This window comes from Sminthopsis crassicaudata, chromosome 2, assembly GCF_048593235.1.
Source record: "Sminthopsis crassicaudata isolate SCR6 chromosome 2, ASM4859323v1, whole genome shotgun sequence".
NCBI classification, from domain to species: Eukaryota; Metazoa; Chordata; class Mammalia; order Dasyuromorphia; family Dasyuridae; genus Sminthopsis; species Sminthopsis crassicaudata.
The window spans coordinates 606417238-606440083 of record NC_133618.1 but is presented as its reverse complement, the minus strand read 5'-3'; the positions used below and the strand labels follow the sequence as shown (position 1 = coordinate 606440083).

Genomic DNA, 22846 nt, shown 5'->3' with positions numbered 1-22846 from the left:
GAACTGCATAAAAGGAAGAAGGCATAAATCATACAGAATTTTCAGTGATTCAAGCTGCTCTATAATGTCGAAGTCTGTCTTTTTAAAGTTGATATTAAATCAGTAATGCTTTGTGTTTGAAAATCGTGGAATGCCTCAATCTCAATAGAAACAAAATTTCAAATGAACCAAGAGACAATTGAGAAATGCATGGTAATTGTTACACTATGGTTCATTACCAATAACAATGGGAAGTAGTGTGAAAGACATCATCAAGGAAATATATGACCAGAAAAGATGGAGATTTTGTTGATAATCATTTAGTAAGAATAAAGACTGGCAGAAGAACAGTTCAAAAGCTGTAATGGTATGCATAAAATACTCAAAGACTCAGAATAAACTCAGCCTTTAGGCTTCTAATTATATACAGAGTTGATGTAAAACTATTTGAAAAGGGAAGTCACATTAGTAGCTAGGGGAAAGATCTCCTGCAGTAAGTGGACTTTGAGCAGAGTCTTGAAGAAAATCAAAGAAACTAAGCAGCAAAAGATTAAAAAAATATATGTTTTAGCCAGTACAAAGTACAGAAACAGGAGTGAGAAGATTTTAAGTAAGCCAGCATTGCCAAAATATGATGTGTGTAAAGAATAAAGCAAGAGAAACCACAAAGGGGTCAGGTTATGAAAAGTTTTAAATGCCAAACAGAAAAGTATAGATATGGATATTATTTAGAACAAATGGAACTTAATGAGTAGGCTTGACACATTTATAATCCATACTTTAGAAAAATTATTCTAGCAGCTGAATGGAGGATAGATTGACATGGGGAGGGACTTGAAGCAGGGAAATTAGTTAGAAAACCATTACTGCAATCCAAAGGAGAAATAAGAGCTTGGTAGCTAAGGTTGTGGCCTTAGCTTAAGGAGATGAATAGGAAGTCATTTAAGGTTGAGGAAACAAGCCAAATTTTCCCAAGATTTTATGGCTAATAAGGAGCAAAGTCAGGACTAAAATACTGAAGTTAGTTCTGATTCCATTTTTCTTTCTATTGTACCAGATGTTGCAACATTAAGACAAAATATACTAATCTGAAGTAGAATTTAAAATTAGAAGATGAACAAATTTTCTTTAAATAATGAAAATTATTAAGTACTTAAAATAAATCACATTAACATACATTAAAGTACTTTGGTTTAGACTAACCGAAAAACTCCAGCCCACTTCTTCAGCAGTGTTTCATTGTACTGATCCCTTATTTCGAATAACAAATCAAATAGTCGGTTCACTGGAAAACTATAACCCTAAAAAACATATTATAAAGTCATTAATTTCAATTCAATCTAATTTGACAAATATTAGTTACCGCTCTAATTCTGTGCAAGACACTCTGCTATGCACTGAGGATAGAAGGACAAAATAAACTGGATGGCATTAGTAGTTGAGGGACCAGTGGTTTTCCTTGTATAGTAAGGAAAATCCCTCCATTAGTAGAGATGAGCAACTTCCCTGCAATAACACAATTAGTCCATGCCAGGCACTGTATTCCGAGTCTAAGAAAGCTGTCTAGGGCACTGAAAGGTCATCTGTTCACAGTCACACAGTACCTTTCAAAGATAGGAGTTAAGCCACAAATGTCCTGACCCTGAGACCTACACACTACTTCATGCTTACTTTCTGCTAACAGAATAAAAAGGCTATAGTTTTATTATTGTAAATTTATCTTACTAATTTCTATTTTACTTAAACTGATATTAAAAATCCACTAACATCTTATTTCAAAACTTTATGATATAAAGGTAAATGTGTGCTCTTGAAAGCTTACCCGAGTAGAGATAAATGTTTGCTCTTGAAAATCTACTCCAGTACAATATAAGTCCTGACAGGTACTAATAAACTTTCAAAGCCTTTAAGTAGGTTCAACAATGGACAACCGCCTGAGAACAGCCTCACCAAGTGCCCAGGCCCTTAGCCTCCTACAAATAAAGCTGGAAAGAATTCTGAGGTCATATAGTTCAACCTCATCGTTTTTTTTTTTTTGTTTGTTTGTTTGTTTGTTTTTACAAATGAGGAAATTGAGGCTCAAAGAGGTTAAGTGACTGCCCAAGATCACAGAAGCAGTAAGCACTGGAAGCAAGATTTGAACCCATGTCCTCTTAATCCAGTTTCCCCAAAGCATCATCAAAGCTTGGCCATGAAGTAGATAGTTTTTTGGTTACAGTAACTTATGTACTATAATGTTAAGAGAATACCTCCATCAGGAAATTCAGATTTTTTTTGAAATGCCAAAGTAAAATTTTTAATGATTCTGTATTCTCTTAACAAATTTACACTGTTATGCAGAGTTGCAAAAAAAATAGCTATACTGAAGATTAAATAAACACTTGCCACACATCCTCTGCATAATGGAAAAGCAAAAATAAACTTATATATAAATCTTTAACTTATTAACATCCAATAACTTGCATGTCAAGACATCACCTACCTGCAAAGTATCTGCAAACACAACAATAAGATTCTTCAGTTCCAAAACAAGGTCAGGATCAGTGCAATAAGACTAAAAAAAAACAAATATCCCCGGTCAAAGGAAAATTTAAGAAATAAAGTTCTGATTTTTTTTCTATACCTTAAGAAAATGCCTCATAATACTTTCAATAATTTTAAAATGTTGACTAGTAAAAGCAAATGTGTTCCAAAACTACCAATGCACTAAGCAAAAAATTTCAATAAAAAAAGATAAGAAATATTTAAACACACTACGAGGTTCAACATTACATAAAGAAATTTGTGAAGAACTCATCCGGATTTTCTAATAAAGTGCCATATATTTCATGATGGCAAAAGGTTAAATTAGAACATTTAAGTGGATTATAATTATGTATGTGTTGTTATGTATAATATATGTATTTCAATAATTTTTCCCCTTAAAACAAGAATTCAAGTTCTGGTTTTTCTTTTTAAAAAAAAAGTTTAAATATTTTAGTAAGATTCACCAGTAAAAAAATAAAAGAAATTTTAAACATTTAAATCTCAAATCTTAGAGTTCACTTTTTTGATGCTAATGGCTTTAATACTATGATTTTTAAAACTAATATTTTTTATATATCTCATATTTGGAGTTTGTGAAACAAAAAGAAACTCAATCATAACTTCAAAACCATCTTAGCTGTAATGCAATATGAACATACAAAAATCTTTTTACCTAGGATCTCTTTTAAAATGTCAAAGAAGAATAAAATGATAACAAAAGTATAAAATTTAACATTTCCATATTAAAGGTTTTTTTAAAATATATATACAGCCTATTCTTTGCCAACAGTTAAAAAGCACTGAATTTTAAGTGCAGGGAGTCAGTCAAAACAAGTAATTACTAATTCTGTGTAAAGTTCATAAGCAGGGGTTTGGCTGCTTGGTGATGGCAAATGGGCTGAGGGGTGGAGACAGTGTTTTTGTTTTTACTATAGTCCGGCCCTCCAACAGTCTGAGGGACAGTAAACTGGCCCCCTATTTTAAAAGTTTGAGGACCACTGTTCACAAGAATGCAGACTGAGTAAACATCATACTCACAATATTGTTTATATGTAACAGTCAATTTTAAAAAAAATAGGTAATTTTGCTTTCAGTTATGAAGACAATGATAACCTGACATTATAAGTAAACATTTTTTGTGATCAGACTATATTTTATCATTTTATATATTTTCAAGATTGGGATTATAACATAGCACTATAAACAAGTTATTTCTACAAACATTGAAAGAAGCTTTAATAGCTTTTGATGGTGGAGTTTTATGTTGGAAATAAAGATTTATGGAATGATAATTAGGAACTATTTCTTCATGATGCTCTTAGAGAAGAACTATTCAATCTGATTTAATGAAGAGGTCAGTTGAGACTAATGAGACTAGATTGCAATAATAACAACAGATTAACTCTGCATATTCTAAGGGGCTAGAATAAGAGCATGTGTGGAAGGCCTAGTCTGTTGCAAATCAATGGAGGATTATGCTAAAATCACAGCCTGATACTTCTGTGAAAAACAAAAGTGTAAGCATGCCCTTCCTTCTATACAAAAGCAATTTTTAATTTTTTAAGAAGCACTATGATGGAGATACAAATTTCCTCTATGATATTATCCATCTTATATATCTACAAATGCATTAAGCAAATTAATTTGAACAGTAATATAGTAAAAGTCTTCTCACTTACCGAATGAGCTCTAAGAACAGCAATTATCTTTGAAAGTGCCATATTCCAAAGTTCATCAGTATATGCCTTGGTCACTAATCCTTGTGTCACATGCAAAATGTGATCCTCAACGACAAAGAACCTACATAAAAAGTAGTTGTCAACAAAACACTTTTTTAATTAAAAAATTCATAGCAAATAATTTCTGGTCTTTAATATAAAAATAACAAATTATAAAATTCAAAATTTCTATATTACATACCCTACAATTTGACTGAAATATCTTCTATAACCATCAATTGTTTCATGCTTTAAAAGAAAAAAAAAGAAATAAATCCCAGTGACATAAAAACAAATTTGAATTCAAGATCACATAACTAACTAAATACAAAATCTTCATATATTTACCATATTTGGCTGGGGCTGCAATACTAATCTTGCTTGTTTCTTTCTTTGTTTTCGATAATAATTTTCAAATGTCTCTTCATCACCCTAAAATGAAGTTAATTTTTTAAAAAGATAAGAAATCTGTCATCAAAATAGACTGTTATAAGAAATATATCTATATTTGAAAATTGTGACAGTTGTGTAGCACAATGGATAGAGCACAGGGCTTAGAGTCAGAAAGATCTAAGTTCAAATTCAGCCTCAGACATTACTAGCTCTGTGATGCTGGACAAATCACTCAACCTATATGCCTCTGTTTCCTCATCTGTCAAATAAGCTGGAAAAAAGAAATGGCAAACCACTCCAGGTATCTTTGCCAAGAAAACCTCAAATGGGGTCATAGTTGAATACAACATAAATAAATTAACAATAAAATAATATCTAACGATTAAGATATATATCCATGTTATAAATTGATTCAATCATTCTGTATTTGGGAACTATGACCAAAGGGCTATACAACCTTTATACCCTTTGACCTAACAGTACCACTATTAAGCATATATCCCAAAAAAGATTTAAAAAAAAAAAAAAAAGAAAGAAAGAAAAGGACCTAAATGTACAAAAATATTTACAGCAGCTGTTATCTCAGGGCAAAGAATTGAAAACTTAGATGTCCATCAATTTTGGGGAATGGCTGAATAAATTATGGTATGTGATAATGGTGGAAATAAGAAATGATGAGTAGCATGCTCTCCAAAAAAAAAAAAAAAAAAAAAAAAGCCTGGAAAGACTTTCATAAGCTAATACAAAGTGAAATGTACTGTGTACACAGTAACAGCAATATTGTAAGATGATTTAGCTATGCATGTCTTGACTATTCTCACTAATATAATGATCCAAGACAACTTTGAAGAACTTATAATGAAAATGCCATCCATACCCTCAAAACAGAAATAATTGTGTCTGAATATAGATTGAAGCATTTTTCAAACCTTTATTTTTCTTAAGGGTTTCTTTTGGGGGATAGGATCTATGTTTTCTTTCACAAAATGACTTTTATGGAAATTTTTTGTATTATTTCATATTTGCCTTCTCAATGAGGTAAGGTGAAGAGGAGAAAGAGAGAATCTAGAACTCAAAAGTTTTAGAAACAATGGTTTAAAAACCTGTTTTACATGTAACTGGAGAAAAACAAAATATTAAAATTTTTCTAAAGTGCATATATCCATAATTATAATGTCAACATTTAGTACAAAACATAAGAATTTTCTTATTAAAATCTTCGACAATTAAGTGAATAAAGAGGTTAGAACAAATTTCACAATGAGATCTAACACTTTTCATCTGCCTTAGACCTAATGAATTTATGACTTAATCATGAGCCAATGAGAGGAAAGAAATGATTAAACAACAAACTAGCTTGTCTAACTCACCGTTATTTTCTTACAATTTTTCTTTACTAGATCTGTGATTTCATGGATGGTCAAAGATCCTACTAAAAAAAATACCATCTCAAGAGAGTTATGTGGGCCAGTCCCATCCCTGGGGAGGGGGGAGAGGAGGCCAGAATATATAAAAGAAAGGACTTGCAATCACAAGTATTCCAGGCTTTGAGATCAGTTCTGTCAACTATGCCAAGCTCCCTCTCAATAAGTATTACTATGTGCAAATATATAAATGATCTCTTCTTACTATGACAATGTCTTCCATCAGTGTAGTTCATAATTCATCTCTGCCTTAGCTAATAAATTCTAGGCACTTGGCCAAGATTACACAGTACTTGTTGAACCTAGTTCTGGAAATGGATCCTCTGAGGGCTGCATATTAATTTAGAAAACCATTATTAAATTAACATTATCTAAGTTATGTTAAATTTTTTATTTATTTTTGTTGTATTTTTATTTATTTTTTTGATTTGTACTTTTATTTATTTTCTTAAACATTGTCCACTAACATTTTAATCTTATTTGGGCCACGTTCAACTTTGCAGACAGGGAGTTTGACACCTCTATTCTAAGAACAACATTTTCTCTACTTCTTCTGGCACTGGAAATGGTGATGATGACAATAGCTAAGATGACAACAATGATGATGATATTCTTAATGGAAAGAAGGCATTCAGCACCTTCTGGGAGTTCTAAAATGTGTAATCAAAGAATCATTTTGATTTAAAGCTCTGGTCCTTGAAATATAACTATTATAAGCAATTATATATGTAAACTGAATCCTTAAGAAAATTTAATACTTGATGAATTAAAAATCTAGATTCTACCTCAAGCTAAATTTGCCTTTTATTAAAAGAATAATGATTAAAAAGAACAATCATACAGTTCACATTTGAAAAACATTAGACTTAAATTTCTATGAAAATCCTCAAAAATTAAGAAAAGATTGTGCATTTTTGTTTATACTATGAAAGAGTAAGATTAAGATCTTGGCATTTTCATTTTAATAGTCTATTAAATAACTACTTCTTCAAGGCCCATTATGCCAAGCATTGAAGACAAAGAAAGGCAAAAGACAGTCTCTATTCTCAAGGAGTTCACAGTCTAATAGTGAGACAACATCCAAAAGGACTATATACTGTGGGTCAGAAAATTCTAATCTATAACAATAAGTCAGAGAACTTCAAATATGATTAGTTAATTAATTAGGGAATCCAGAGATCCCTAATTAATTGGGTTCCAGATCTTCCTCATGATCTGTAATCCCTCTCCTTGAATACCAGCTATTTTTATACAATTGAGAGAACATCAAAAATAGAAAGAATGTTACAATTCACTGATTGGTCAATTCCAAGAATGGGGAAATCTTAGGGTTGGCAAAGGAAAACTTTGTCACACTTTGTCAATCACACTTTGTCAATAGGCTTTTCAAAGATCCTAAGATTTGCCACAGGGCTTCAACTCTAAGTCATCTCAGCTGGGGATTTCCAAAGGTCAAAAGACCTTTTCAACAACTTTTCAGGTTCTTTCACAAATCCTCTAAAATCTCTATGTTTGATCAATAGTATCCTAGGGTCCAAGAAAATTGTAGTTTTAATGCAAAGATCAGTAAGAAGTTAATGGCAATGATTCATATGAAGGAGTATTGCATCAGCAAATGAGCCTTATTACAGTACGGAAAGGGGAAGGGAAGAAAGGGAAGTGCATCGATTGCAATCTTATTATATTTCTAATTAATACTATGAATCTAGCTGATAAATCAAATACAAGTATTATAACTATTAATACATGGTAGATTAATTGCTCATAACTCTTATCCTAACAGCAATGTGTATCTTAAACTTCTGTTTAATTCATTAATACAATAAATCACTGATACTCATTAAATCATGAGCTGAGCTGAGTAAATGGTTATTAATTTGAATAAGGGTATCCAAGTTGTCATCACAATACAAACAAGGTACTAAGAATTTAAATTACAGATAAGCAACAGAGAAAAATAACTAATATTAAGGAGGACAGGGAAAGGCTTCTTTTAGACGCTAAGCCAGAGAAATAAGTGAGGAGGCTGAGATGAGGAGGGAGAAGAATTCCAAGGAGAGAACTTTAAGAATAAAGTATCTCATCATTTGAAAACAATTAAAATAAAATACTCTTTGACTTGTTCAATGCTTGAGTATTATTTTATTAAGTAAACTTTTTTCACATCTTGCTTTCATTTTAGGAAGTTATTTCTTATTATTCTATATATATTACAGAAAGGTCAAAAGATGTCTGCTTCCTGAAAATGTAAAAAAAACAACACCAAAACCCTAAACTAAAAATTCCCATATAGACTGACACTATCTCAAATTACCTAACATAAGGCAAGGTGCCAGAAAGATTGATCTATTTGTTTGTGCACATTATATTCAAGTATAATTATTCTAACTTTGATTTACAGAGCTATTAACAATATGACCAATTAAATCATTCTAAACATGGGGAATTAAGTCTTCCTCTCAGGCTGCCTCTCAGGTTTCAGCTAATCAAAAGTACTATAGGGTAAAGCTTCCCTTCATATATATATATATATATACAATCTGATTCACAATATGTAAAATATGGATGTCTCTCGGTCAAATTTTATTGGTTTTGCCTATTGTTTTTCAATATTTACCACTAGAGGGTGATCTTATTTCATATATTAACAAAAATCTATAGAAATATTTTTTATCAACAACATCGTAATAATATTCCCTTAACAAACGTTAGGGAGTCAACTTTTGTTATCTATCCTTTTTATTAGAATAGGTAACAAGTATTAATTTCAGGAGAGATAAAAAGTTCTGAAATGAAATAAGATAAAAATATACTCACACATCTATATTTCAGACAAACATACAGTATTCACTAATATTTCCCTTTCCTCTGTATTACTTTCTTCTCTCAGTTTTGAAAAGGCAATATTTATATATCATTTCTTTACATAAAACTCCTATCTCTCACACACAACAAAGTTATGTGTTTTCAAGCTCATGAGATTTTTAGCACTCTAATAAATCCCTTTAAGATTTTATCCATTCGTATTATATATAAACTAATATTGTTTTTGTATATCTCTGCCTTTACGATCTTTCATAAATAATGTTGACACAATCTTAAAACAGTCAAACTTATTCTACTGATTTTTCCTGGCATTATGTGAATTAATGGCTTTGGAACATTTTTAATGCCCAACTTCATTTTAAAGTCTAATTCAATTACTGTATCTCCTCCTGAAGTCTTCCCTGATTTCCCTATTCTTCCCTTTCTGAAAGTTTCCTAGAATATTTTGTTCTGTTTTGCCATAACATAATGATCTAAGTTCATATCACATCCCAAGAATAATATGAACTCCCCAAAGGTAGAAGTATTTAATTCTGTCTTTGTATCCATATTATTTGGCAAAGTGGCTTTTGTTGAATATGGGATGTAGAACCAGAAGTTCTACTCCAATCTCCTTACTTTACAGATGAGGAAACTGAGCCCTAGAGAAAGTCAAGAACTTCCCCTGGCTAAATACAGGTGGCAAATAGATGAGGATTTGAACTTGGGACTTCTAACTATGAATCTACAACCTCCTACAGTAAATATTTAATATTTGTTCAATTGAATTGAAAACATATTGAGGCAAGGAGCCAAGTGGTTTATTTGTATGTTCCTTAAAAGGAAATTTTATTCTCTGGGGAAAAAAATAACTGAAGAAAATCTAAAACTCCTGGTTCTGTTTTAACTAAAAGATGAAAAAGCAGGAAGCTAACGAACCCGCATATTTCACTCTCTGTGTTAGGTGAAGTAATATGTCATGGATGTTTCCACAATGTAGATTCACCTGGAATGGAGTGGCCTTTATCAAATACTAACAAGGGAAAGCAATGACACCTGAGAGTAAGAGGATCTCTATGTGGATTTAGAGGTACTAAGGTCAGCTATTTCCTCTTCCTCTTCACCTGAGACTTCCAGTAATTCCTTTGAATGAGGTCAGAGCAGAGACAGAAAGCTATAGGGAACAAATGAGCATTACTGGCTATTGGCTGCTTCCTAGAACCTAACCCAGGAAAAGCAAAGGCCAAATTGACAAGAGATCCTAGAAAGCTTCAGATGAAAAGGTAGGGAGAAAACCAGTGTCTTGGTCCTAGATCAAGGAGGAAACAAGCCAATACAGAGTGGGACTGACTGTCAGCTGACATGAAACCTCACTAACTGGTGAACTGAGGCCAGGAAATTGATTCCTAGCACATCCCCCATTCTCTACACTATTTGCAGAGTCAACCTGGAGAGTGAAAATACACACCCTTCCCTTAACAGTTCCCATGGCCTGGGAAAACTGGAAGAAGTTTTAGGAAGATAACTGGAAGAAGCACCCCAAAATAATAGCTTGATGGTTTTACATTGTTTGTTTTTCGTTTTTTTGCTGAGGCAGTCGAGGGTTAAGTGACTTGCCCAGGGTCCCACAGCTAGAAAGTGTTAAGCGTCTGAGGCCACATTTGAACTTTCCTGACTTCAGAGCTGGTGCTCTATCCACTGCGCCACCTGGCTTCCCCTTACTTTATCATATTTTAATAAGGCATGTGGTCACAGTGTGGTTTGCCTAAGTAGTCTCCCAGACACAGAGTAAGGGTAGAGCTATATAGACATTTCATAATTCTTCTAATTCACAGTTATATTTTTAGTTTCATACATTTATATCAACATTAAATCACTTTATCCACTTTAACTGCCAAGAATCTGTTTACACCTAATGTGCCTCAAAATACAACTGTGAAAGAGAATAGTAGGTAAAGAATTTAGAGGTGAATACCTTCTAATCAGCAGGGAAAATACTGTAATCTCTTTGCCACCAATGTGGGAAATAGCTTAAGCAGAGCATTATCTAGTGGACAAATTAGATCTTATACTCAGGACTTAGCACAGTATTTGGCATATGGTGCTTACTGAAAAATGCTAGTGGACTGATTTCCTTGCTGGCTAATTAATAAACTGCTTTGTAAAATCTATAGATTTATAGAAAGCACGATTTCAAATTGGGTATGAGCTGCTAATGTGACAGAGGTTATATATTCCAAGAGGACATGTAACCAGTACCATATTTACACTGATTGTATTTAAACATTTCTCAGTGTACTTTGAAATTCTAATTAGGTAGAAGAATATTAAATGACAATATTCAAGTACCTTATGGTGGGAAATTATGCTCCTTATTCAAGGGCTCTGGGAACAATGTAAAATGTCTATGTCTCTCCAAACAGTTTTTACACTAAAAATAGTTGAGGGAAAGGAAGAAAGGAGGAAAACATATATAAATATAGAACTATTTTCAATTGTTCAATTAAACCAGCATTTACTAAGTGCTTATGTGTCAGACACTGCTGGTCACTAGGAAATACAAAGACAAAAATAAGAATCCCTACCCGCAAGGAGAGTATATGTATTTTACAGCCACTCAACTGATATTCATTACCAGGATTACACAAAATGATTTTCATTTATACTGCAGCAAAATCTCACTCATCAGAAAATAAGGAATAAATGAAAATAGGACCTCCCTCAATATTAGAATCTCAAACTGTAGAACATCAAGCATATTTTTGTTATTTTCAAGTAGTGCTATAAATAACAAATATTAAATTAATATTTAAAATCATAATTCCAACTTGGGAGAGATTGATTAGAGAAGGGAAGGATCATTATAGAGGCAATCTGCTGGAGAAGTCAAGTAGGTATATATTCAAGGGTAAATACTAGTTGGTCTACTCAAGGACTGACACTAGACTGAAGGAGAAATAGTAGGGGGAGGGGAACATGTCAAGGAATGTGAAAAAAAAAGGAAAATGGAAAAAGAAAATGCTCTAAGGGAATGGACTTCATTTTTGGGATAATGTATAAAGCAAAGTTCTCACTCAATAAGATAGGAGCAAAATAATGTCATGGCAGGACTGAAAAGAAAAGAAGTTGAAATAACCACTGTGGAGTGAGTGAGAGAGATCTTTATTATGGAGCCTCTGTAAAAAAAAATTTTTAAATAAGGAAATACTTTGAAAACAAAATATATAAAATTTCAAGTAATTATTGAGCATAAAAAAACAAAAAAATCCTGATACTTTCTTAGGATACAGAATGATTTACCTAAATTATATAAAATCATCTTATTTTTAGATTCAATTAATTAAGTTTATTTTTTACACTCATTTACTTTACTAAAATAATGCAATCAACTAATTTTACTTGTTAAAGGGATAGGATGATTAGTGACTCTAATCTATGCTATATTCTAGAATTAATTTAAATATTTGAGATGATATCTAACTCCTTAATTTTTCCCCTAGGTTTGCATTAAAAGATATACTTCAGGCATAGAAGTAGTTCTGTATTTTGTTAAGTCTAATCAATCTGGAAAGGTTTAAGATATGGGCCTAACAACAGCTCATATAAAAAACCAGCCTAAATCCAGAATTCATTACTGAAAGGTTGGCCACCAGATAATAAAATTTTTCAGTCATTACCATTTACAAAAACTACCTATCCAAGGCAAAAAGAGGCACCGTATCAATGAAAGCAAATGCCCACAATGATAAAATGCATGTATCCTGGAAACTTAATGTTAAAATCAATTCACATTTCTTAAACACAGACAAAATGATAACATAAGAAAGCTGTATAGAAGTATACTAATAGAAGAATGTCGTGATTTTTTTTAAACTGACACAGAAAATCCACAGTTGAATAACAAAAACTGTTTTCTAGTTTATAAAATTATTTTTTAAAATTCCTAATACAAATATAATAACACTCTAAATAAATACAAATAAATAATTATGTGGAACTGATCTTTAAATAAAAAGAAAACATCATAGAATCCAAGATAAGCATCTAGATAAGAGTCAAAAGGGACTAGTCAATTCAAAGTTGAATAAGAATCTCTTCTATAATATATCCAATTAATTCCACACTTGGTAAAAATGTTTTCTAAACTATTTACATTGTTATTTAAAATAATAACATACATTTTAACAAAATAATAGAATGACTATTTGTTCTCTATTCCCTTCCAATCTCCTTTCAACTTTGTACTTATAAAACTAGGCTTTGTGATTTAGGAGAGATTATAGTGAACTATAATTGACTAAACTGACCTTAATTTACTAATGTAATAAATAGGGGTCATGAATTTTTTAAAGACAAATATATTTATCAGAAAAGTACTTACCAAAAATGAATAAATGTGCAAACACCTATAAACAGGTGAAAAATCAACAAGATCCTGCACACTTAATACCTGAAAAAGGAAAGATATATTAAAATACTATGTAATACTATAGAGGAAGGGAGTTTTGATCACAAGAATCCTGGATTAATTTTATGAGTTCCCTAACCAACTTGATGAAATTACTAGGAATGGGTCTTTACTTGATATAATAAGCAAATCCCAAATTCCACCAACACTGAAAGAGATACAAAACAAGATGAGGAAGATTTCAAAAACATTCAAGAGTTCTCTTTTGCCCTGCTGACTTTCAAGTGGCAATAAAACCTCTAGGATCAGAGTTAATTGGAACTATTGAACTGAAATAAATATCAGGAATAGAAAGGCAAATTATTAAAGTACTCACACATAAAGAAACCATTTAAATTTTTGGTAGTGAAGGGCATACTCTCACTCTCTCATAGGACCCACTACATTCAAAGTAATAGTAAATTAAACTGATACTATCAAGCCATAAGGCATTCAGTACACTCTACTGAATACCCACTTGCATGTGCATATATGTATAATTTTTCCTCTACTCCTCTTCCTTTCCGCCTTTCTTTATCATACTGTCTCATCAATGGTAAAAAATACATGCATTTCTATTGTCTCCTTTATCAGTCAAAAATATTTGAGTGTCTACATGTCTAGACAGAACTGTGGGAATTCTTTAAAAATGGGGGAAGGGAGAAGAATTAAGACATAATGATCTGCCTATCAGGAATTTACAATCTAATTAAGACTAAACATACAAGAAATGATTTTTAAAACAAATATGAAATGTGATGATGTTATAGTATAGATAATTATACACATGTAATACATGTATCTATATATTCTTATATATGTAGTATGTATGCATAATGCAGTATATTATATATATGATGTCATATATACATAATTACATAGGATATGTAGAGTACATATGCATGATTATATATGTACATACACATATATAATTATGTGATGATAAAGTACTTAAAGGAAAAAGAAACCAGAATAGTCAGAAGCACTCAAAAAATATCAATTTCATATAAAGATATGATGATCAATCCCTTGAAGAAAAGATGAATAGAGAAGAACTGCATGAACAAAAATGTGGATGCTAAAAACTGCATGATTGTTTTAAGCAAATGAAAGATGAATTCAAGTACAATGAGGAGAATGATTTTACTGCTGGGGAAAGTGAATATTGGAAATAGTGAAAAATAAAATTGGATATTTAGGGGCCAAATTTATTTATAGTCGTCCAACCAAGAAAAAAAAATCAGATTCAATGTAGTAGGCAAGAGAATGGATAACTGAACAGAAGACTGACATCCTGCATATAAGCCATACACAGAAAGATACTCAACTGCAGACATGTAAAAAAAGAAATATAGTCACCTCCTCCTCATTCTCATCTTCTTCCTCAAATGCATATGTTGATTTTACTTCATTACTTTCTTCTGGAATTTTTCCATTAGTTGTATACATAGTTCTGCTTATATTTATATTATTTTGCTTCTGTAGAACAATATTAAAGATTTTCTGTTGCTGAGCCTATTTCAGAAAAAGAACAATTCAAGTTAAAATGCAAATAAATAAAATAAAACTTGAAATAAGTTTTATTAATGGGTCCAAATACTTGCAAGTATATGAGAAAATATTCTATTTTGATAATGGTAATAATGATAACATTTATATAATGCTTAATATATGCCAAGCACCATGCTAAATATTGTACAATTATCTCATTTGATTCTCACATTGACAGTGAGAAGTAGCTGCTATATTCTCATTTTACATATAAGGAAACTGAGGCAAACAAAGATTAAATGATTTCCTCAGCATCAAACAGTTAATAAGTTTCTGAATATGGAGTTGATCACCTATATTCCTGATTCTAGGCCTAGCTATCTCTGTTAATATGATACATAACTTAGCTGTCTTTATTTATACCTTAAATGAAAAACCAAGTGCCTTGCTATAGTTCAATCCAAACAAGGTTGTAATAACAAGTTCTCCCACCAGCCCCAAAGGATTTTGTGAAAGCTAACTCCTTGATGTCAACTTTAAAAATGAGGCACATTCCAACTTCCCTTAGTAGCATGTGGCTAAGTAAATCATAAATTGATCCAAATGTTTTTAATTAATTTTTTTTGGTTCTATCAATTCTAAATTAGAGAGTCAGCACAATGTAGAGTATTGGGTTTGGAATCAAAAGGCCTCAGTCTGCATCCTGGCTTCATCACTAGCCATGTAATTTTGGACAAGTTGCCTCATTTGTCTCATCCTTGATTTCAACATCTTTATAAAAGCGGTAATATTTACATGACCTACCTAGCAGAATTTCCATATAAAGAGTAGATAAGATAATCTATATGAAATGCTTTTTAACTACAAAAAAACACTATACAGACTTATTGTTAACATTTCAAAAGTTTAATATCCTCTAGGAAACAATGCTACCTTTTATTTGTATTAAAACAATTAAGTTCCAACAAGGACTTTATTTTGCTCTTTCAGGATTCAGTGAACAAGTCTATGTTTACTTAATTTATACCTTTATGATCTTACAGATTTTGATCATGTCTTCCATCAATTTCTGTTTTTTCAATCCTGATCTTTCAAATGTGTTCACTTATAGAAACATGCCACGCCATGATTCCTATCATTCATTCATTCTTTCAATAAATACTATTTGAGCACACAGTTGTTCCTTTCTAGGTCACATACTAACGTATGCAACTTTACTACTATAATTGAATTAAATTTCTTTTTCTTAAAAGGTTTTTATTTTCAAAATATGTGCAAAGACAGTTTTCATCATTCACCCTTGCAAATCCTTGTGCTCCACATTTTTTTCTCCCTTCCCTTCCTTCATCCCTCCCCTAGACATCAAGGATTCCAATATGTTAAACATGTGCAATTCTTCTATACATATTTCCACAACTGAAATTCATGTAGAACACTAAGTCGCAAATATCCCTTTTATTAGCTATAGTAAAAAGTAATTATACTTTTAACCTGAATGTAATACAATGGATTTCTTATTTAATCAAATAGGAGAAAAAAAATAGTGAAAAAGCTGTAATATGAGAAACACAGCAAGGGAAAAGTAGTACTTGATGAGTCCCTGTTTGGTGGCGACAAGACTCTGAAATCCAACAACAGAATGGGAGATCCTTACATTAAAAAAAAAAAAAAAAAAAAAAAAAAAAAATAGTGGCTCCTTCAATTCTCATTTTATCAGAGAAAAAAATCTTCTCTAAGTATCTGGAGACCTAAACAATCAGAGTTGAAGGAGGTAATCTCAGGGTTTGAGATAAGGTTCACAACTGAGGCTTATAAAAGCATTTGGTTCACTTTATATCAGCACAGATAAAAAAACCTTTGGACTCTCAATCTCCCATCCCCTGATCTCATATATTTGTGGTACTGTCTCAAGCACAATCAGAAGTTCTGAGTGTAGATCTCCTGATTCAGCTTCCAATGAATGAGATTTCTTAAAACTTTGGTTTCCTTGGACCTGCTAATTATGGACTTTGTTTCATCCATATCTATATTCTTAAGCCTCAGGTCTCTCAGTTCAGAGGTTCTAACTCTATTGATGTCTGCCTTAAATCATTTTAATTCCTTGTCCATCCACAAATTATCCAAACCCTCTCTTAAAGAGAAAAAACACTGTTCTGGGCCCAGCATTCTTAAAAGAAAAGCTTTACTTAAAGGACAGTAAATTTTTAGAAACTTCTTGTTTTGCCTTAAGTTCTTCTTTTCTCACCTCATTTATTCTATAGATATCAAAGGTCAAAGATATAATAATATGTCAATAAACTACTTATTCATATATATATATAAATTTCAAAATAATTTTGCCATAATCCACTCAAAATAAAATAAGAATTAACTATAAGAAATATTACATTTAAAATTAATGGTTATATGTACCAAGATTATTCATTTTATTGTTTTCTTAAAATAGTGATAAAGAATTTTCAAAATTAACTTATCTCCCAATGAACTTACTAAATAAACATATATCCTTATAGGATTCTAGTGAGAAAAATTTGTAAAGTACCATGCACATATGAGTAATTATTATTATTATTCACATAAGGGAAAAATAAAGGAAAAGGTGATTTAGTTAACTGATTTATAAACTATATATATTCTTTAAAAGTACTAATAGCAAAATTTCATATATTTAGATCTATCTTCCACTGACACTCTAAAACTGAAAATATTCAAAAAAATACTCAAATAGATTCTTCTTTGCTACAGATTTTTAATTGAGATAGCTTGCATTTTATGTTCTTTATCTTTTTTTTCCTTTTGATTTGATTTTTCTTGTGCAGCAAGATAACTGTATAAATATGTACACATACATTGGATTTAACATATATTTTTACCATGTGTAATTTAACATATACTGAATTATTTGATATCTGAAGGGGTGGAAAACTGAAATACAAGGTTTTACAGAGGTTAATGTTGAAAAATTATCCATGCATATGTTTTGAAAATAAAAAGCTTTAATAAAAAAAAGATTTCTACCTGAGAATCTAGTCCTATGACATGATTAAGCTCCAAATATTACATCAATAGCTTGCTTCTTAGTGCTCACCAACTTAAGAATCTAAAATTATGCTATCCTAAAAATTAAAAAATTAAGCTTACACATGCTAGGATTCTAGCTCTTATTTCCACTTAATCACATGTCTAAACAAATTATCAAGATAAAAGAGGCAAATTTTTCTAATTTTAAGGATATATATATAAAACATTTAACTGCTTACATATACAATTAAATCCCTAACTTAGAAATTTTATTTTTAACAAATTTAAAAGGAATAGCATGGGGAGCAAAAGCTAGATTTAAAGAATACCTGGATTTAAGGCCTATCTCTGACTCACTATTGGTCATGTGCCTCAGGCTACTCTAAACTATAATTTTAAAAGAAATTGACAATCTATATTGATAGAGGAGTTTCATATAAGTGAAGTCCCTACATGAATGAAATCATAGGTCAAGACTAAATAAATGCAAATAAAATATAAATTTTACCATACTTATTTTAATTTATATTAAACTATTTTCAAGTATCTATCCATATATTATCTAGTATTGACAAGCACCTGAGCCAGCTGGTTCTGTTTCATCAAAGAAAATGCAAAGGATTCTCAAAAGATATATATGAACAACCTATGTTAATCTTTGTCTACAAAGGTTTATTTTAAGGGTACCTATTAATTCCTAAATACTTCAATGATATTTACAATAATGAAGTCATTCACAAAGCTACACAGAAATGTGTATAATATTTTTAAGGTTTTTTTTCTTCTCCTTGCCAAGGAAACCCCTCTAATTTTCTCTATAAGATTATCAATCATCTCTTTTCCTCTAGCTTTCAATCTCTATCTAGAAAGATCTATCTAAAGCCTTCAAATATGTTAAACGATTCCCTCATACAACCTACAACCTTCCTCTATTTCTCAGCCAAACTTCTAGAAAAAGCTATCTATGCATTCATTATTTCTACTTGCTCTTACTCACTCTTCAATCCTCTACAACCTAGCTTACAGCCTCTTTATTCAACTGAAACTGCTTTCTCCAAAGATACCAAAGCATTCTTAATTGAAAAATCTGATTTCTTTTCTTACCCCTCATTTTTCTTGACCCCTCTGTTGCATTTGACACTATGGACCACCTCTCCCCTCCTACATATTCTCCCTCTCTGGGTTTTTATGATACTAGTTTTCTCCTCTCTGACTACTCCTTGGCCTCGTTATCTGGTACATCATTCATATCATATATTCCAACTACAGGTATACCCCGGTTCTGACTTAGGCCCTTATTTATTCTCTTTCTATAAGATCTTATTTGGTGGACTCATTCCACAGATTTATATATCTAAACTCATTCTCCCTACTTAAGTACAGTCCTAAATCGTCACCTACCCAATGGATACTCCATACTGGATTTCTTGGAGACAATTCAAATTTAACATATCTAAAAAGTAATGCATCAACTTTCCTCCAGCTTTCCCAAAAACTATCCTCCTATTGAACTCCTCTATTTTTCTTAAGGGCATCACTACTCCTTCTCTCACCTAGTTCCATAATGATTTAGCACTATCCTCAAGTTCTCATTCTTCCCACCTCGCATATCCATTAAGTTGCAAAACTCTGCCATTTCTATTTCTATGTATCTTGCATCCAACCTCTTCTTTCTATTCATACAAACACCTAATTCAGACCCTCTTTACCTTTTGTCTAAAATACTTCAGTGCCTTAAATCTCTCCCTACTTTAAATTCATTATCCACACAGATGTCAAAAGTTTTTTCCTTAAATGAAGGTCTGACCATATCATTTCCTAACTGGAACTCCCAGAGCAGCTCTTTATTACCTACCTATAGGACAAAATATCAACACACAAAGCACTCCATCTCCTGTGTTTTGCATTGGCCATTATTCACACCTGAATTATATACCTCCTCATCTCTACTTCATAGATTTCTCACTTCCTTCAAGACAACGCAAACATAATCTTCTTTACAAAGCCTTTCTTGATTTTGTCAACTGTTAGTGTCTTCCCTAATTACCTTACATTTATTCTTCATATACATTTATAGGTATGTATATCATATGCATAATATATTCATATATATGCATATATATTTATGTGAGATATACTATACAGATAAACCTATATACACTTTATATGTGTGTATATACTTCATAGGTGTCTCCTCTGACTGTTATGCCAGTTCTCAGTTTCCATAATTATCCTGACCAAGTCCTAACTCAGTTTCTCTGCTTCTCAGTCCTATAAAACCTCCCCTCCCTCTTTATCAGAATATTTGATAAGGATAAAAGATTTATGTTTTAGAATATCAGAATAGCTCTCCTCATCCCAAGCTATCAGAATGTCAGATACCGTCTTATCAAGATGCTTCTCCCCAAGTCCAGGGTACCTCCCTCTGATTATGTCATCTCATCTCCAGAGGCTCACCCCACCCTGTCAGAGTCCCGTCCCAATCTCAGCACCCTGACTCTGCCCCCCACCTCAGTCTATCCCCTGAGTCTGAGCCACATGTGTATATAGGTCATTGAGAACTCTCATTGGCTGGTGGATTCTTGGAGATGATAGTCTCATTCAACTCTGGGACCAAACCATGGATCCATTTGGTCCCAGTATATCTCTCCATTTAATAAATTATTAAATACTCTCTAATCTCTATCTCGCTCAGTTTCTCTGGCATTACATTTTGGAGGTTCCATCAAAACGTTAGAAAATGAGAAGGATTAGAGATAAGAGACTTTAGGTTTCCCCCTAGGGCCTCAGGGTAGCTGGGGATCTGAATTCTTGGCCTGGAGGGGCCGGCCCCCTGAATTTTTTTCCAGAGCCTCCAGGAATGAGCAATTTCCAGCTACAACTGTGCCTGAAACCCAATGGTAGATACCTCCACAGGAGAGTAAGTCTGTAAATCTGGAAGTCTTAAAACCTGTTCTGTTCTGTCTGTATATACTAGCATCTGGATTTCCACAATTATGAAATTCTGATGGGCAAAAATTCTGGAAGTAGGGTCTTCTGGACGCAGGGGACACTGCCTGGTGTCTAAAGACACATCTGGTTCTGTGTGCCAGTTGGCACAACTCTGGGCATTCCAGGATATAAATCTGGGTGTCTTTTTTAAGACACCATGGGGGGGGGGGGAACTTCCTTTGGATTCTGGGAGGGAGCTGACAACTTTCCTCAAGGCTAGTTTAAATTTTCTAGATAGCCCTTGGTCTGTGTTACATTTTGTTTCATGTTTTTGGCTTGGAATGCCCCTCTTACAATGGGCAGCAGGACTGTCTTGAGCACTGCTACTCAGCAGAGGCTAAGTTAAATGTACAAATGACCACAGACCTAATTCACAGTGAACTGTCCATCTCAAACTGGATTCTCTGGCTGAGATGCTCCCCAACTGCAAAAGACTTGAACAGGAAGGCCTGTGTGTCTCCATAAAAGAGGAATGCTGTTTGATGCTAATAACTCTGGGGTTATTATTATATTATATATTATATATAATATATTACATATATTATATATAATATATTATTATATATTAGAGACTTGTCCTTGCCATAAGTCCTTGCATTTTTCTAGTTTTAGTTTGGTTTATTTGCTTTACATAGGGTTTGGTCAAAATTATGGTGCTAAGACCTTCTAGAGGAATGTAATTCAATGATTTGAATATTCAGAAGTGACAGAGTAGAATGTTATGCCACAATTCTCTTTATTCTCCTGACTCAATTTCCCTAATTATCTTGACCCAGTCCTGACTCAGTTTCTCTGCTTCTCAAAGCTCAGTCATGCAAAATCTCCCCTCCCTCTTTATCAGAATATTTGATAAGAATAAAAGATCTTGTGTTTTAGAATATCAGAATACCTCTCCCCATCCCAAGCTATTAAAATGTCAGATACCATCTTATCAAGATGCCTCTCCCCATGTGCAGAGTGCCTCCCCCAGATTATGTTATGTCATCTCATCTCTGGAGGCTTACCCCACTTTGTCAGAGTTCCGTTCCAGATTTCAGCACTCTGACTCTGCCCCCGCCCCAGTCTACCCCGAGTCTGAGCCACGTGTGTGTGTATATATATGTCATTCAGAACTCTCACTGTTTGCTGGATTCTTGGAGATGATAGTCTCATTCAGCCCTGGGACCAAACCATGAATCTATTTGGTCCCAGTATATCTCTCCATTTAATAAATTATTAAATACTCTCTAATCTCTACTCTATTTCTAACTCCATTTCCCTAGCATTATATGACAATGTAAGTTCTTTAAGAACAAAAATTGCTTATTTTTTTGTTTTTATGCTCCTAGCACTTAGCACAGTATTGGCATATAATAGGTGTTTAAAGGCTTGTTGATTTAATACTTGAAAAAAAAATTTGATTATTGATAGAGTCAGATTCATATAAGAAATAAAATCCAAGGTTGAAGAACAAGAATTAAGAAGCTAGCAAAAAAAAAAAAAAAAAATTGGCTGTAACACCATTTTCAGAAGGGTGAGAACATCATAGTGATAACTCTCGCAAGAAATAAGACTTTAAAACATCTGACTTTAAAATAACATATTAAGGGGCAGCTAGGTGGAGCAGTGGATAAAGCACCAGCACTGAATTCAGGAGGACTGGAGTTCAAATCTGGTCTCAGATACTTTCACTTCCTAGCTATGTGACCCTGGGCAAGTCACTTAACCCCAGCCTCCAAAAAAAAAAAAAAAAAAAAGTAATAGTAATAATAATAACATTAGATGAAAATTATTTTATTGATAATCTCACCTGTTTCATTGCTGTTTCACCTATTTTATTGGAATGTTTTCGAATACTTTCTAGAAAGTCTTTGAGATCAGACATGGAGATTTCTTTTATATCTTCCCTGAGTTTTGGAAGATTTTCTATCATTATCTGACAAAACCGGTACTGACTAACCCGAGGAAAATATATGTTTTCTAATTGTTCCATAGTTTTTAGAGCAGCGTAGTACCTACAAAGGAAAAAAGGAAGTTGTTCTTATTATAAAAACTTCAAAAACAATTTCAAA

The 22846-nt window shown here is 32.4% G+C and overlaps 1 protein-coding gene and 1 long non-coding RNA gene across 10 annotated transcripts in view; one reads left to right on the top strand and one right to left on the bottom strand.

The window, feature by feature from the left end:
- The window catches only part of EXOC6 (exocyst complex component 6), a 194462-nt gene that overhangs the window by 104211 nt on the left and 67405 nt on the right, over positions 1 to 22846 (bottom strand). For all 9 annotated transcript variants that reach the window (XM_074295881.1, XM_074295877.1, XM_074295883.1 and 6 more), the window contains exons 6-13: positions 22585 to 22789; positions 14652 to 14807; positions 13227 to 13295; positions 4572 to 4655; positions 4426 to 4472; positions 4185 to 4305; positions 2462 to 2533; positions 1183 to 1280 (exon numbers count right to left, since the gene is read on the bottom strand). In XM_074295881.1, the coding sequence (XP_074151982.1) occupies positions 1183 to 1280; positions 2462 to 2533; positions 4185 to 4305; positions 4426 to 4472; positions 4572 to 4655; positions 13227 to 13295; positions 14652 to 14807; positions 22585 to 22789 (852 nt within the window). The remainder of the gene's footprint in view (positions 1 to 1182; positions 1281 to 2461; positions 2534 to 4184; positions 4306 to 4425; positions 4473 to 4571; positions 4656 to 13226; positions 13296 to 14651; positions 14808 to 22584; positions 22790 to 22846) is intronic.
- The window catches only part of LOC141558528 (uncharacterized), a 103956-nt gene that overhangs the window by 60197 nt on the left and 20913 nt on the right, over positions 1 to 22846 (top strand). The gene's annotated exons all lie outside the window — the stretch shown is intronic.